At 34.2% G+C, this 16,713-nt stretch overlaps 1 protein-coding gene across 1 annotated transcript; it reads left to right on the top strand.

The window, feature by feature from the left end:
* The first annotated feature begins 11,422 nt into the window (after positions 1-11,422).
* Positions 11,423-14,819, top strand: LOC132040280 (small ribosomal subunit protein eS7-like). The gene is made up of 6 exons (XM_059430910.1): positions 11,423-11,580; positions 12,229-12,313; positions 12,413-12,486; positions 12,758-12,881; positions 13,972-14,154; positions 14,393-14,819. The coding sequence occupies exons 2-6, from the start codon at positions 12,239-12,241 to the stop codon at positions 14,510-14,512; spliced, it is 576 nt and encodes a 191-aa protein (XP_059286893.1). The 5' UTR covers positions 11,423-11,580; positions 12,229-12,238; the 3' UTR covers positions 14,513-14,819.
* The last annotated feature ends 1,894 nt before the right edge of the window (positions 14,820-16,713 follow it).

Here is a 16,713-nt window from a genome sequence, read left to right as displayed (position 1 = left end):
ACCTTGGATTGAATTGTGGATATTGATATGTTGTGACTATGAATACATTATAAATGACATTTAGAACATGGAATAAGTATTTTATGAGAAAGAACGCGATAGTAAACTTTGGTCTTGATTATGGAGAATTTGAAGTGGAATTGTGAAATGTGGGCAATGCAATTGAATGATGATTGCTGTTTATGATATTGCGATGGTTGTTATAAATGTTTGGGAGTTGATATGGAATATGGAGGAAGTCGTATAAACAAAGGAAATGCTGCCCAATTTTCTCTAGCTTTAGTAAGCACGTTCTTATGATTGTTTAGCTAATGTCGATACGAATTCTCTTGAAGGTAGAATGTGTGCATTAAGGGAGAACGAGCAAGCAATAGATTAGTTAAACGACAAAGGTATGTGAGGCTAGTCCTTTCTTTCTAAGGCATGAATCTTATGACACGATTTTCCTCCTCCTTCATGAATTTCTTATCTTCAAGAAAACTAAGAGTCCTTGTTCATGAATAGCTATATGAGATAAGAGATACGTTATGAGTACGATAATGATGATGATAAGCTTAAGTCTAAAGATTCTAGAGTCCCTGATATGATGTTTTTATAAAGCTAATGATGTTGATTATTATATACACTCACCTTATGCTAGTTCTTTCACGGTGAGGCAGAATGTTTATGAGTGCTCCATAAGGTAATCGGGGGTTCACGACCTTACGTCACCCCGATAAAGTATGGTCGTCCTTGAGTTTCCATGCATGTATTATGATGAGCATATTATGATGAGCATATGATGATGATATTACACCGCGCCTATATGGCCGGGCAGTCACCGCTAAGGGCGGGCGGCAGATACACCATGGCCGATGGCGGGCGTACACCACCGGGGCGGCGGCATGAGATGGTACCCTCGGACGCGGGAGGCTCGACGCGAGCTAATGTTATTGATTATCACACCGTACCTATATGTTCGGGCGGCTTATACATTTATGCATATATGATATGATGATGTTTATGAAAGTACGCCAGCATGCATTATTTCTTTTATAATTCACAGTCAGATACAGATTGCTCCTCATTTAATGCCTCTTCATTTCATTGATGTTTCATTATTGTTTATGTCTTACATACTCAGTACAATATTCCTATTGACGTCCGTTTTCTTTGGACTCTGTGTTCATGCCCACAGGTAGACAGGGAGGTAATCTAGACTCGTAGGAGCCATTAGCTGATTTGAGAGCACTCCTTCTTTTTTCGGAGGTGCCATTGATTATTCTTTTGATATATATGTGTATATATTTTGAGCACGACGGGGTCCTGTCCCGACCCTATATTTAGCACTCTAGTAGAGGCTCGTAGATACGCAGTTGTGGGTAGTATGATCTCACAGTCTCTCATTGTATATATATATATGTATTATTTTGATAGCCGAAGGGCTCAAGTATATAAAGTAAGTATGTTTCAAATGAAATAGTTTTCTATGATTATGAGCATAGAGATATGAATGCAAGCAGATGAGTAATAGAATAAGTGGTGCTCGGTGGTTAGCCCCGGGTGCCCGTTATGGCCCTAGTCGGGTCGTGACAGAAGTGGTATCAGCAGGCCCGCCGGCAGCGGACCTATGGCCGCTATAAGGCGGTCAACTGCAACACCCACCGACTCCGCGCGACGGCGACGGGGGGCAAAAAGCCCTATTTTTATAGTTCAACTCCTAACCATTACCCCCAAGACCCCAAAGTCAGTTTTCAAGAGAGAAATAGGCAAACTTCATTTCATTCTTTGGTGAAAGCATCTTTGAGGGTAAGTCCCCACCTTTATTTGTCTCTTTTCCTTTCTTCTTCAAGTTCCATGATTATTTTAAGGTCCATTAATGGTGGGTGAAAATTCTAGAATCCTAGAATTAGTAAACTCTTAAATAATTAGTGGGTTGTTGATTTTGTTGTTGATTAATCATCTAGGAGTATAGATTATCACTTTCTAGGAAGGGAATTTGATTTCTATTGGTTGAAATTTCATATTGATACTTAGGGTTCTAATAAAAATGGAAATTTTGTCCTAAAATATGTTTGAAAGGATAAATTGATTAGAAACCCGAGAATTGAAGGTTAATGATTGTAGAGATAGAAGTTATGATAAATTCACCATTAAAGGATGGTTTCATCCATTGAAAAGGGTAGAAGTAAGTGGGTTTTCTTCTCAAAATTGTTGTTCTTGTTTAAATACGTGGTTTGTTGCTTACTTAGCATCATATTGTTAGACTTTGACCGTCATGAGATGCTTCGAAAATAGAAGACTCGTGTGGAGCAGTTCGTGGCTCCTATTCTGTATTCGAGGTAGGTTACGGTTTACTTTATTTAGACTTTGATTAGCGAAATGTATGTATTGTGTAGAATTGACGGGATAAAGCATGATTAGGTCTTCGGACATGATGTTTATATATATATATATATATATATATTAGCTAGGTTGGTATGACTTCTGATTTTGTGGTCTCGTCGCCATTACGTTATGTACTGAAATATGAGGTGTAGTTGTATTCATACTATGGCGAATCGGGATGGAATTCTATTAGGTTGATTGTTGTTGATGGTGGCTTGTTGCCCTGTTATTGTGATTAGACTTATTGCCTAAATTGTCGTGTTGTACTCAGTTCTCTCTTATTGTGACACATATTATCGGAGAGAGGAAGGATAATGAGTTTAGGCTTGAATTGTGATATAAACTTATGACAGTACGTAGATGAAAACTTGATGTATGATTTATTGTTGATGATAATATATAGAAAAGTGGAGCTTCTTGGTGATACAAGACTTAGTTGTGAGACGTACTTGCTATGTGTGGAAGTAAAGAGGGACATAGACTATTATGTTAGTTGAGAGGGTCTGTATGATTCATTTCATGGCTGAGTTGATGCTCTTGATATGACTTGTGGCATTATGTCTTGTGTTTGACATTGATATTGCTAATTGTTCATAGTTCATACATACTAATGAACTGGAATACATTGAGACATACATTGTGATGTGAAATTAGTGAAGAAGTTAATATAATCTTCTTATTGAACTTGTGATACTATTTGATACATGGTACTTGATGAATTGATCATTGAGAGTGATGTGACAGTGTTACTATACATATGAAAAGTCACATTTGACCGGGGGTGAGACCTAGTTGTGAGATCGTGGTCCGAGGTTCATTCCGAAAATAAGTGGTGCATGATGTGGATCCGCGTCCGAGGTTCTTTCCGGAGCGGAGGATTTATGGCTCGGGTCCGATGAGTATCCGGAACGAGTTGTACATGGACACCATGGGTCCTCTACAGGTCATGACTACTGAGCAATGACATCAGTTAGCAAGTGTGTACAGTTCGAGTGATTGGCCAGTGCATGGCATTGTATTGCACATCATCATATTTTTCATTGCACATCATTACATTTTATTCTGCATTATTATATGCTCATTTGTTTCTGATTTTGGTATGGATATTGAAAGCCTATTGTGATATAAATATGACCATTGACTGAGTTAAATTGTGGATTAGTGACTCTACCTAGGGACTGGACTTGGACTTGTGATTATCAGGTGAGATTATTGAAACTTGACATACTTGTGGTTTAGAAGCTTCATATTAGGTTGTGACTCTGTTATGGGATGTTCTGTGACTTGGATTTGAGTATTAAGTGCCTATATGTTTATCTTGTTGATTTTATACTTATATACGTGAACTAATCTTAGTCGGCCTATGATGCTTACCGGTACATAGTGTTTGTACCGATACTATCTTGCTGCATCCTTTTTTAGTGCAGATTGTGTTCCAGAGATTTCATCCAGACTACATCTCTAGCTTGAAGCTAGTTTGCTCGATCAGATCCGAGGGTGAGCTTCTACCCATGCCATGCCACCTGAAGATCTCTCTTTCCAGATGTCTACTTTCGTTCCAGATGTTATTTATTATTATATTTGACATATATTTCATTCTTTAGACATTGTTGGTTAGAGTCCTTGTACGATGACTTTCAGATTTTGGGGGTGTAATAGTTAAGGCTTCCGCACTTATATTAATTATTATTTATGACTTGGTCAGACTATTTATTCATTTACTTATTTATTGATTGTTAGTGTATAAATGATTAAAAAAGTTGAAATTGGCTAGTGATTAATGGGTTAACGGGTAAAAGTTCGCCTACTAGTGATAATAATAAGGTAGGTGCCCGCACGATCGGTAATTTGGATCGTGACACTAACATACCAATAACACATATAGAATATCAGGGAGACTCGAGGTACCATAAAAATGTAACCTAAAAGACTCAAGGCATAGTAAAAGTAGTTAATAGCAGATGTTTAATTCATTTGTAAGTTAAAAAAAATTTAAACAATACAAATTGAAACTAAAGGGAAAAGGCCACACACTGAGAAAAATAAATAATAGGCCATTTATATATGATGAAAATCATGGACCGAATATTTTCTTGAATGATAAGTCACATGCTAATAACAATATCTTACATGCCAAGTTTAAATTATTAGCCGATTTATGTAATTTTAGATTGAGATTTTGTTGTTTGCAAGTGATAATCATTTGTCAAGATGAGAGGAAAATCTCATCGTAAATAATTTAAGAAGTGATTGTTTAACAATAATATTTCCTTTTACACTTTATCTTTTAATTGTTTGTTTGTCCTTTTAGTTTCTATGTTATCGGTTATTGTTTTTTCTACTTCCGATTAAGATGTTTTTGCCCGTACTAAAAAGTGAAATGTAACATCGCAAACATGAAATGAGTATTCCCTCTCCTATCGAACGTTTCTTTAAAAAGAAAGGCACAATCTTCTCAACATAATTCAAGGAAAAAAAAATTAAAATACGAGAAATTAAGTGATTCAAAAACACGATTGAGGTAAACAACATAATAAAGATGAGGTGAATAAAAGAAACTACATGATAGAGATGTATAAATAAAGATTAGGTAAAAACCTTTTGGAGACCATTTGAGTTGACATACATGAAAGCTCCATTTTTCCTTTTTGCCATGTCCAATTGAGTTCCTTGAACAACGTCTATGTCCCATATAATTTCACCAACAATGTGTATTGGAAACACTACGTGTTTTATATAATGAAGGGGAAAGGCAAAGGATAAAGTAATAACAATAGAGATTGTTAAGCTTACCGCAATTAAGATTAGGAAAGATGGGAGTAATTAGAATTGAAATATTTCTTCTTACATTTAAGATAAATAAATAGAGAATTTATGATTGGCAGAATGCTTACTGCACGTCTGCACTCTCAATTAAGACATTCAAAGAAATTTACTAAGCAGTTTTTGAGTTTTTAAAATATGTTTAATGAACAAAATGAAAGGAAAAAAAAAGACAAAAAAAAGGAGAAAAAAGATAAATAGAATCCTTGACCATAGAGAGGTGCGCATTATTAATGCCTACGCCAAAATTTTTATATTATATATAGAATTTTTTCCTTTCGTTTCTTTTTCTTTTCTTAATTTGAGCCAGCGGTCCATCCGAAACATTCTCTCGTTTCTTTTTCTTTTCTTAATTTGAGCCAGAGGTCTATTCGAAACAGTCTCTCTACCTCCACAGGGTAGGGGTAAGGTTTGCGTACATACTACCCTCCTTAAGACGCCACTCTTGAATTACACTTGGTTTAATGTTGTTATTGTTATCCTGGTTGTTTTTTCCGTTTCCCCTTTTTCTCCCTTATAGTTTTTCAGAATCCACTCTGTTCAGTTTGTAAAGTATTGGAAAGGTGCAGAACAAAAACCCCACTAATGTCTTACTCTTTTTATTTTGCAACTAAGTGGGAAAGACATGAATCTTAATTAATTCATCATATCCTCTATGATATTTGTATTCTCTCAGATCATGATATTATGAGATATACTAGTAGAGAAATTGTAACATTATCTATTTCTAAAGAAAATTCATACTTATATGCTTATAGAGAAAGAAAATAAGCTATCTGTTTGATAGTTTGGGTTGTACTGAATATCATGCTGGAACTGCTTAGTATTGGTTATTGTATAGAAAACCAATGTACTACAAATATACTCAATGAAATTGTGTTGTATACTCAGGGGCGGAGGGAGGAAGGGCCAAGAGGGTTCATCTAAACCCCCTTTGGCGGAAAATTACACTGTTTATATATGGTTAAAATTATTTTTGATGTATATGTAGTAAACGTAAAACCCCCTTTGACTTCTTCGTGTGTTTACTTTTTTATATTTTGAACCCTCTTAGTGAAAATCCTAGCTTTGCCACTGAATAGACTGTGATCCTTGTAATTACAGGTATGTTAAATGATACTCAATATACCAATGACCGACCTATTAGTCTGTATTGTGTAGTATATTACTGTTGAATCATGGTTTACAGCAATTTTGTATGTGAATAATATTCGCAATATACTAATAGTACATTATATAAAATATTACTGTTGAATCATGGTATACTGTGATCACTGCTATGTTGAATGATATTCACAATTTATCAAATATGTGTAGTATAACATGATTATAATTGAATCATGGTATAATGTTATTATTTGTATTTTAATATAAAATATAACATGATTACCGTTGAATCATGGTATACTGTGATCACTGCTATGTTGAATGATATTCACAACGGTTAAGGCTCAAATATGCCCCTAACCTTTGCGAAATTGTACACATTTGCCCGTCGTTAAAAGGTTGGTGCAAAGATGCCCCTAACATTTTTTTTAAGCCATATATTTCCTTGAGTTAACGGAAAATATTGGAGGCATATTTGTTTAGTTTCGCTAACGTTAGGGCCATATTTGAGCCTTTGCCGTTTCTGAATCTTATGGCACAAATAGTTCTCAGATTTTTTTTGGGGAGTTCACTATATGCTAACCAATGATTTATTGCAACTGCATTTTGAAACTTCACACTTATCGTACAACCCCTCACTTTTCTCTCTTATTCTTTCACTTGTTTATGAAATATCGGAAGCTTCGAGTTCTTCAAATAGCTGTGGAAGGGTTTGTGGATGTGGAGTTGTGGAAGGGTTTGTGGTCGTGGAGTTACTGCACTCCATCTCACTTATAGACTTCAAATAATTCTACTAAATTTCGGTCATGCGTGAAATTCGCGAAAGGGCCAAACCACATTAAATGTTATGTAAGAAACCGTATAAATGCTTAAAATGTGATACTCGTTCTATTATTATTATTATTATCAAAATTTTGAGCACTGCGGGAGACATTTTTTCATGTGTCATAAATCTGATGTAAGTTATCTCTTTTTTTATGTTTATGTTTTATTGTGACAATTGTTGCATCCATTATCGTGTAGATATTGGGACTGAGAAGACGAAATATCTAGAAAGAACTATCCAGATCATCAACAAATTGAAAAATAAAAATGGTATTATCATTAGTAAAAAAAATCTTTTGAAAAGGGGAAATGGTGCTCTTGTTTGTGAAAACAATCTTTAAAAGATGGTTGTAATTGCATCTGCTCCTTTAGTTGTATAATTTTGCTGTAATGCAATGGTGGATGGATTGTAATTACAAATATTTTTTTATGTTTTGGAATGCAATAATATTTTGTGCCATAATATTCAGGAATGGCAAAGGCTCAAATATGCCCCTAACGTTTGCAAAACTAAACAAATATGCCCTCCAATATTTTCCGTTAACTCAAGGGCATATATGGCTAAAAAAAACGTTAGGGGCATCTTTGCACCAACCTTTTAACGACGGACAAATTGTATTTCATAAAAATTGGGGGCAATATAATCCTTACGTAAGGGCCATCCTATCCAACTTTCAGGCATTAAGATACGTTTCAAGCGTGGATAATTATCATAAGAGATTCTCAACATATCATATGATTCTCGTTCTTGAAAATCCCGATCCTGCACAATTCAGACCAGCTAGTATCTCTTTAATTTACTTAATGCACTCACAAGTGTACAATTTCGCAAAGGTTAGGGGCATATTTGAGCCTTAACCATATTCACAATTTATCAAATATGTGTAGTATAACATGATTATAATTGAATCATGGTATAATGTTATTATTTGTATGTTATATGATATTTATAGTATACCAAATATATTAAATAGTGTACAATAGTTACTGTTGAATTATGGAATGGCGGGATATATTAAATGATATTCACAATAAATCAGGTATATTATGTAGTATAACCTGGTCACTGTTGAATAATGATATAGTGTTTTTACTGGAATATTCGATGATATGCAATATACTTATGGTATATCATGTTTAGTGTTGAACAAAACCTATCAGATCCAAATTCTCAATCCATTTTTTACAATACTAGTGTATACGTGTACTTATAGTATACATGATATACTTAGTATATTTAATGATATATTAATACATTTAATATATTATTACAATTATTAAGAAATACGGAAAGAACAAAAATTAAAAAAATAAATGAAGAAAATAGAGGGGGGAAAAAAAGGAAAGTTAAAAATAGTGAGAGATTTACTAGAAAGAACCAAAAAAAAAAAAGATTAAGAAAATGATAAAAACAATAACAAAGAATTTTACTGGAATTAGCACAATAAAAAACAAAGTGAATAAAATAACAAAAAAGAAAATAAGAGAGAGACCCGCGGGGCGGGGGCGGGGAGTTTTGTTTGGGAGGAGAGGGCGGGGGGGGGGGGTGAGATGAAGTAATTGTGACATTTCGAAACCTTGTGATGAAATATCACGTTTTAGTAAAAGTATAATATATTAATAAGGTATCTAAAGTATAGCCTGTTTGGGGAGACTTTTATTTTAAAGCTTTTTGTCGGAAGGACTTTTAGAAAAAATATTTTTAGGGAATAACAGTTCGTGTTTGATTAATAAATTTAAAAATCATTTTTATCAATATTAGAGTAGTATTTTGTGCTTGATCAATATTCTAAAAGTGCTTCTAGAAAAATCTATTTTTCTAGCTTCTAAAAAATTGCTTCTGTTACTATTCAAAAACACTTATTTTTTTCCTATTTTTTCCCGAACACCTCAATTTTCTACAAGAAACACTTCTTTTTTCTTTTAAAAAACACTTTTGGCTAGGGGTGGGCGTTCGGTTCTTCGGTTCGGTTTTTCAGTTTTGGTTTTTCCAATTCGATTTTTTTCAACACCGAACACCGCACCGAATTAGTAGACCATATTCTTGTATGCTTTATTTTATCTTCCTCGTAAAAGTATTATTTGTTTGATAATCATTTATATACATTCAGCTAATTATTTTGATCAAGATGGAATAAAAACCAATCCCAGATTGAAAAAATGATTTAATATAGGCCACGAGTATTATTGAAGACAAATTTATTTATCCAATTTAAACCTATAGATGTTCTAAATAGTACATCTCACGTCCAAATTTTAATATGATGAACCAACCATCCGGCAATAAACAAAATCTTTTTGTGATTATTATCAATTGTCTTCTATTTTGCATTATAATCTCTGAATAATTTGTTCCGTTCTTGTAGGCCCTTTTGATTTTTGAATGGAAAATTTTCCAGTTGAATCTTTGATGGCTTCTGGAATTTAGCAGCTTCGTTTATTAATCGTATACATTAATTTGGGCTTGAGAGAGTGAATTGAGTGTTGCAAAAAAAATTGTATTCATGTAGTAAATTTTCAAAAAAAAAAAAAAAAAAAAAAAAGAACAACACTTCGGTTAAACCGAAATACCGAAGAACCATTGACCCGAAACCGAACATCGAACCGAAACACCGAAAAATCGAATTAATTCGGTTCGATCCGGTCCGATTTTTCGATTTTCGGTGTTTATGCCCAGCCCTACTCTTGGCTTCTTAGAAGCTTTGACCAAACAAATCGGAACGACCTTAAAATCTATGTTGGAGTATAATTTGCTATACACTGTTAATTAGGTGCACATGCAGGAGTTGTAATTCTTAGTATGATATGTAGTTTGAACTAATGTGTTCACGGATTGAATTTCCTTGAAATTTTTTTTAAAAAAAAACGTTGACCAAACAGGCTATAAATCCTTGCAAGGTGTTTTTCATGTTTTACCTTAATAATAAGGGGAACTTACATAAATGATTACATTTTGATTTTTTTTTATTTTTTTTAGGCATAGCTACACTTAGCTAATTACATTTTGAAGCTATAGTAGATTGTATTCACACGCTACAGTAGATTGTATTCAAATTCGGATTGTATTCAAAATTCAGCTGAGTCAGATTTCGCTGTATTCAAGTTCAGATTTCGCTGTATTCAAGTCAGATTTCGATGTATTCAAGTCAGATATATTCAACTAAGTTGTATTCAAGTCATATGTATTCAACTCAACCGTATTCATTTGTAGCTACTTTTACACTGTATTCACTTTTATATATTTAAAATCGGTTGTATACAAAAAAATATCCTTCAAAATACACCCCCAAATATTGAATTTTGCACTAAAAATATTAACGAATACACTCATATACTAAATACAAGAAAGAAAATTCACTGTATTCATTTATATACCCTTCAAATTCACTGTATTCATTTATATACAAAAAGATCTTCTTCGAAATACAGGCAAAAAATACAAAGAAACGTGGTATTTTACCCTAGAAAAAAAATGAATACACTCAAATCTAAGATACATGAAATAAAATACACTTCGAATTCACTGTATTCATTCCGATCAGATCTGGACAATAAAGTGTATTCAAAAATACAAAATACACTAAATGCGGTCAGATCTGACTGTTTTCGTCTAGATCTGACACAGACGCTACCAGATGTATGAAAACACCACCGTCACCAACAATCGCCACTATATCCTTCATCGTCACCCACAAACGTCGCTGTATCCTTCATCGTCACCTTCATCTCCTGCGATACAAGTGTTTACCAACTCTCTGAATCAAACCAATTTCAAAACTCATAAAAACCTTTCTCTGTCAGATACAATGTTGTCCTGTAATTGAAATATGGATCGAATTCATGGATCATACTCTCATATCTTAATACACTGAACAGTGAGAACAATTATTGCAGATCCGTTGCTTTCTCCATTCTAAGATTAGATCTATTGATAAATTGGAGTTTTTTGGTTCGAATTTGATGAATTGGAGTTTTAGTGATTTCAGTGGGAATGTTACAGAGAGAGAGAGAGAGAGAGAGAGAGAACGTTAGAGAGAGTGAGAGTGGAGGAGAGTGTTGTAGACGTTAGAGAGAAGAGGAGGAGGAAAGAGTTATGTATTTTACCTTAATAGCTAATAAGTGCCATTAACATACAACTTTTAGCTATTGAAAGTAATTAATGCAAACTATAGCTACTCAATGTAATTACATACTACTAGTTTCCCACACCATGTAAATTTCCCTAATAATAATAATAGGAAATTCTGGTTCTGCCATGTTTGGGCCTTCTGACCCAATACAAGATGGCGACTAAACCCAAATTCAATGGACCTAATTCAAGCCCATTAAATCCATCCTCTTCATTTAACACTCAATTCATCACTCCAAACCCTAGGGGTTTCTCTTCATCTCTGCAAACTGAACATAACTAGGGTTTCCCACAAGTGCTGTTCTGTTCCATCATTACCTTTCTCACAGGTCTGCATTTTATTTTTCTAGTCGTTAACCATTGTTTGGACGGAAATAATATAATATATTTTAGCAGCTTTGTAATTATGGTTTGTATGACGTCAAACAAATGTAGTTGATATTGCTAGTGTCAGTATGCAAAAGAATTTTTCATTAATTTGTCCAGTAAAAATTGGTATCTTATTATCTGCTGGTAGACTAGTTTTTACTGTGTTTTATTCCTATTACTTATTTAGGCTCATTCTAGTATTTCATTGTTTGGAAGGAAATAATATACATTGTTTTTGTTGTTATCGTTTGTATGATGTCAAACACATTTAGTTGATGTTACTAGAGCTTGTATGCAAAAGAATTTTTCTGGGTTGATTAATTTGTCCAGTACGAATTGATTCTTTGTTATTTGCTGGTGGACTAGTTTTACTATGCATTATTTGTTTTCAAGTTGGAAATGGTATTTGGATATTGGACAGCTTTTTGGAGGTTTCGAATTCCAGAATTTAACTTCAAATTGAATTCTGGAAATTGTAACAATTCTATGTCCATACAGTTTTCCGGAATAAAATTCCGGGAAAAAGTGGAAAATATCCATGGCCAAACAGGCACTTCATCATAACTGTATGATTGAAATTTAATTTGATTAAATTGTTGGATCATCAGACCTGTGAAGATGTACACGTCCAGGCAGAAAATTCACAAGGATAAGGATGCTGAACCTACTGAATTTGAGGAGTCTGTTGCACAGGTTACTTTTTTGTTCTTTTTCTTATTATTCTGGTTATTTAAGACCTTAATCTGCATTGATATAAAGTTTCTGAAAAATGTTCGAATTGTTTCTGAGCAGGCTTTATTTGATATGGAAAACACCAACCAAGAGCTGAAAAGCGAATTGAAGGACCTTTACATCAATGCCGCATTGTAAGACTTGAAAAAAACTACATACTGTTGTTGTCAATAAATATATTTTAGGACTTTTTTCATTTTTGGCCTGTTGGGTGACATTAGTTATCAGCGGTATATGTTATGTATGTTCATGTATTCAATATGTATATTATCTGTATATTTATACTTAATATATAAAACCTATACATTTGATGGCTATCATTTTTGTTAGCGGTCCAAAAATGTAATTATCCCTATATTTTACATCTCATTATGATGATTGGTGGTTGTGGACTGCCTTCTGCAGACAAATTGATGTGTCAGGAAACAGGAAGGCTGTTGTTATCCATGTCCCCTACAGACTTAGAAAAGCTTTCCGCAAGGTCCATGTCCGACTTGTTAGGGAACTGGAGAAGAAGTTCAGCGGGAAGGTAGCTATTGAACTTTGTTCCTTGAGGATATATTCAAGCATTAAGTTTTTTGAGAATCTTTTTTATCTGAAATGGACATAATACCTCTGTTCTCCGTATGGTTATTGACAATTACGGTCATTTGGAATTAAATGTTCTGCATAATTGAAATAACGTCAAACATTGAGCCTCTCGTGTTGACGCACTGCTTCAAATTTTACCATGAATTCACGTTTTGTGATTTTGGTAAATTATTCTTTTGTTGGGCCAAGGAGGAAAGATTTTGATATTACCTTCGGGATTTGCTTTAAGAAATGCATGAACAGATTAGTTTTGTGAGCCTAGTGGGTTTAACTTATTCTTGGACAACTTATTTCCACCAGTGTTCGAATCATGGTCTTGTTGCTATTCCTATGAACAGAAACCTTTCTAGGTATTGAAGTTGGATTCCCAGTCTGTGATAACATTCTCCTGAAATGAAGATCTTCAGTAATTTTGGCCTACTTCTATACTGCATCTTTCATGCAAATGTTCTAGGCACCATAGAAATCATTCTCTCAGTCAGTTTCTTGTTGGATGTTTATTGTATGAAAGATGTTGTGATGGATTTTCAATTGTTGACCCCATTCAGTGCATCATGAAGTGGATCGACTAGGACACCACTTTAAGTGTCTCTCTTTAATGAGACATTTCTTATGGTAAGGAAGTTCATTAAATGGCCTACTTCTATACTGCATCTTTCATGCAAATGCAAATCTTTCATGCAAATGTTCTATAATGCAGTATAGAAGTAGGCCATTTGCTTACAGTTCAACTCGTATTACTCCAAGGTGTTCTCTGTATATTATCCGAATTCCCAAAGCATCTAGCCTGCTTTAACAAATGGAGGCCATTTGCTTACAGTGTGAGAAATTAATCCTATATGGTCACTACAGAGTTGTGCTGTTTTCCTTTGACTGTTATTATAACACACATAAATACTGCACCTTTTTTATATGGTTATGTTTTAGTTGCACTAGTTGTATTAGGTCTTCTCTTTTTCCTTTTTTGGTATGACAGATATATATTGCTGGTATTTTTCTTAAATTTACTGAAATGCTATTCCTTTTAGGATGTAATCTTCATTGCTACGCGGAGAATAACAAGGCCTCCAAAGAGAGGCTCTGCTGCTCAACGGCCCCGTAGCAGAACTCTTACTTCTGTTCATGATGCCATATTGGAGGACTTGGTTGTACCTGCTGAGGTTGTTGGAAAGCGTACTAGGTATCGCGTTGATGGATCCAAGATAATGAAGGTAATTTATGCCACACCATATAATACTACTAATGTTTTGTGTTTCATGCTTAATAGGAAAATCTTGTACAAGTAAAAACCAGAATTCATGACTTGATGTTTGTCCACTTTCACTATTATTTCGAAGAACAGTTTAAATGATGGCTTCTGAAACATGTTAAGATCAATTTAGTTGATTGTTTTTTATTTTTATGTGAACTTGGCACAGTTATTTATAGTTTTAGTGGTGATGTGGCCAGATATTCTTGGACCCAAAGGAACGAAACAACACCGAGTACAAGCTGGAGACTTTTTCAGCTGTTTACAGGAAGCTATCGGGCAAAGATGTTGTGTTTGAGTACCCAAATGCCGAGGCTTAGGATACAAAATGCTTGGTCTTCCTACTTTTGGAGAAGAGATTACCTTCCTTTTTGCAATTTTGGTGTTTATATTATTTTATCTAGATGCTAGGGAACAATGTGAAATTGCTCTCTGTTTTCTCTTAGCTCTCCTAGATTACTGGCTTGTTTGTTGAGTTTAGTTTCTTTGCTATGCTCTTTGGACTGTGTCAGCTCAATTGTTTGGTTGTCTCCTCTTGGTCTTAAAACTAAGTTTAGTGCTGCAAGCTATCTGCTAGTGCTGTTTGCACTTGGGTCAATCTATATTGGAATTTTTGGTTCTGCTTTATTAGCCTCGCACTTTAACTGGTCGTTTGGTTCATGGGATAAGGTTAATAATACCGGGATATACGATGAGATTATTTTATCATGTGTTTAGTAATGGGTATTATTTTGGAGTCCGGAGCCTAAAGGGTATAAAAATACACGGTATTTACCAAAAGGGGTTACCCAAAAATTTATATACCAAAAGGGGTATATCGTGGGCTGATCCACGATATACCCCAAAGTTTTTTTTCGGCTGTCAGAGCCAATCAACGAAAAATTTAAAAAAAAAAAAATTTGAACGTATAACGTGGACTGATCCGATATATTTTGTATAACGTGGATCAGTCCACGTTTTACCTCTAAAGTTTTTTTTTTTTTTTTTTTTTTTGCGCGAGCACTAAAAAAAAAAAATTGGTAAACTTTTTTTTTTTTTTTGCAACACTTAGTGTATTTTTTCATACTTTGACCAATGATTAATCGTGTGTGAAGACTCCGAAACGTCAATATTTTATATAGAACTCGATATTTTTTCTCGTACAATAATGTAGGCTCAATACATCAAGGATACGTAGACGTTCGGATGCGTCATTTTAGGGGTTGAAAAAGGTAGCGAGAAGTAAATTTTGTTTGAAAAAATTTAGTGTTTTTTCATACTTTGACCAATGATTAGTCGTGTGTGAAGACCAAACGTCAATATTTTATATAGAACTTGATATTTTTTCTCGGCACAATAATGTAGGCTCAATACATCAAGGATACGTAGACGTTCGGATCGTCATTTTAGGGGTTGAAAAGGTGCCCGAAGTAAGTTTTGTTTGAAAAAACTTAGTGTTTTTTCCATACTTTGACCGACGATTAGTCGTGTGTCAAGACTCTAAAACGTCAACATTTTATATAGAACCTGATATTTTTTCTCATGTACTATAATGTAGGCTCAATACATCAAGGATACGTAAACGTTCGGATCGTCGTTTTAGGGGTTGAAAAGGTAGCCGAAGTAAATTTTGTTTAAGGTTTAAGTGTTTTATTTTTTAAGGTTTTGATTTAGGCGTGTTATTTTTTAATCAAGACATAACTTTATTTTGAATATAAATATAATTCTAAAAAATATAGGGAGAAAAACTAGTTGAAAGTCGTCAAACTTTAGATGGTCATAACTTTGCGCTCGATGTCCGTTTTACGCGTTTTTTTTTTTTGAACTTGCGTATTTTTTCGAGATCTATGCGGACAACCGCACAAGGCGGTTTGGCCGAGCCGATTTTAAAAAAACACCTTTTATCCTATTCAATTTCAATTTTCCCCCAAATTGGCCCGAAATTTTCGCTTTATTTACTTATAAGATGATGATACGCAATAGATTTCAACGTAAAAATCGCAGGGTAATGTATCTGTGAATGTCAATTTCACTTCTGCGGTTTCAATTTTTGAAAATAAAGCTGATTAATTTTCTCGACATATAAAGTTGACTAAAATAACCTTACAACAAACACTAAGTTTTTTCAAACAAAACTTACTTCGGCACCTTTTCAACCCCTAAAATGACGATCCGAACGTCTACATATCCTTGATGTATCGAGCCTACATTATCGTACGCGAAAAAAAAATATCGTGTTCTATATGATCTGACGGATCCCGACACGCGAGAGCCCACGAAAGGAATGCATGGTTCCCTGGCGCTTCATGGAAAAGTGGTTGGCTGATTAGTGAGGTCTTAAAAACGTCATAGAATTCATGATCGGCCATTCCATTTTTGAAAAAGGCAACAAAAGAGAGAAAGGAAGAAATCAAAAAGGAGAAAAAGAATCATACTTCTTCTTCGTCCAAAATATTGACGTTTCGGAGTCTTCACACACGATTAATCATTGGTCAAAGTATGAAAAAACACACTAAGTGTTGCAAAAAAAAAAAGTTTACCA

This window comes from Lycium ferocissimum, chromosome 12 (assembly GCF_029784015.1).
Source record: "Lycium ferocissimum isolate CSIRO_LF1 chromosome 12, AGI_CSIRO_Lferr_CH_V1, whole genome shotgun sequence".
NCBI lineage: Eukaryota > Viridiplantae > Streptophyta > Magnoliopsida > Solanales > Solanaceae > Lycium > Lycium ferocissimum.
This window is presented reverse-complemented; position numbering and strand designations above follow the sequence as displayed.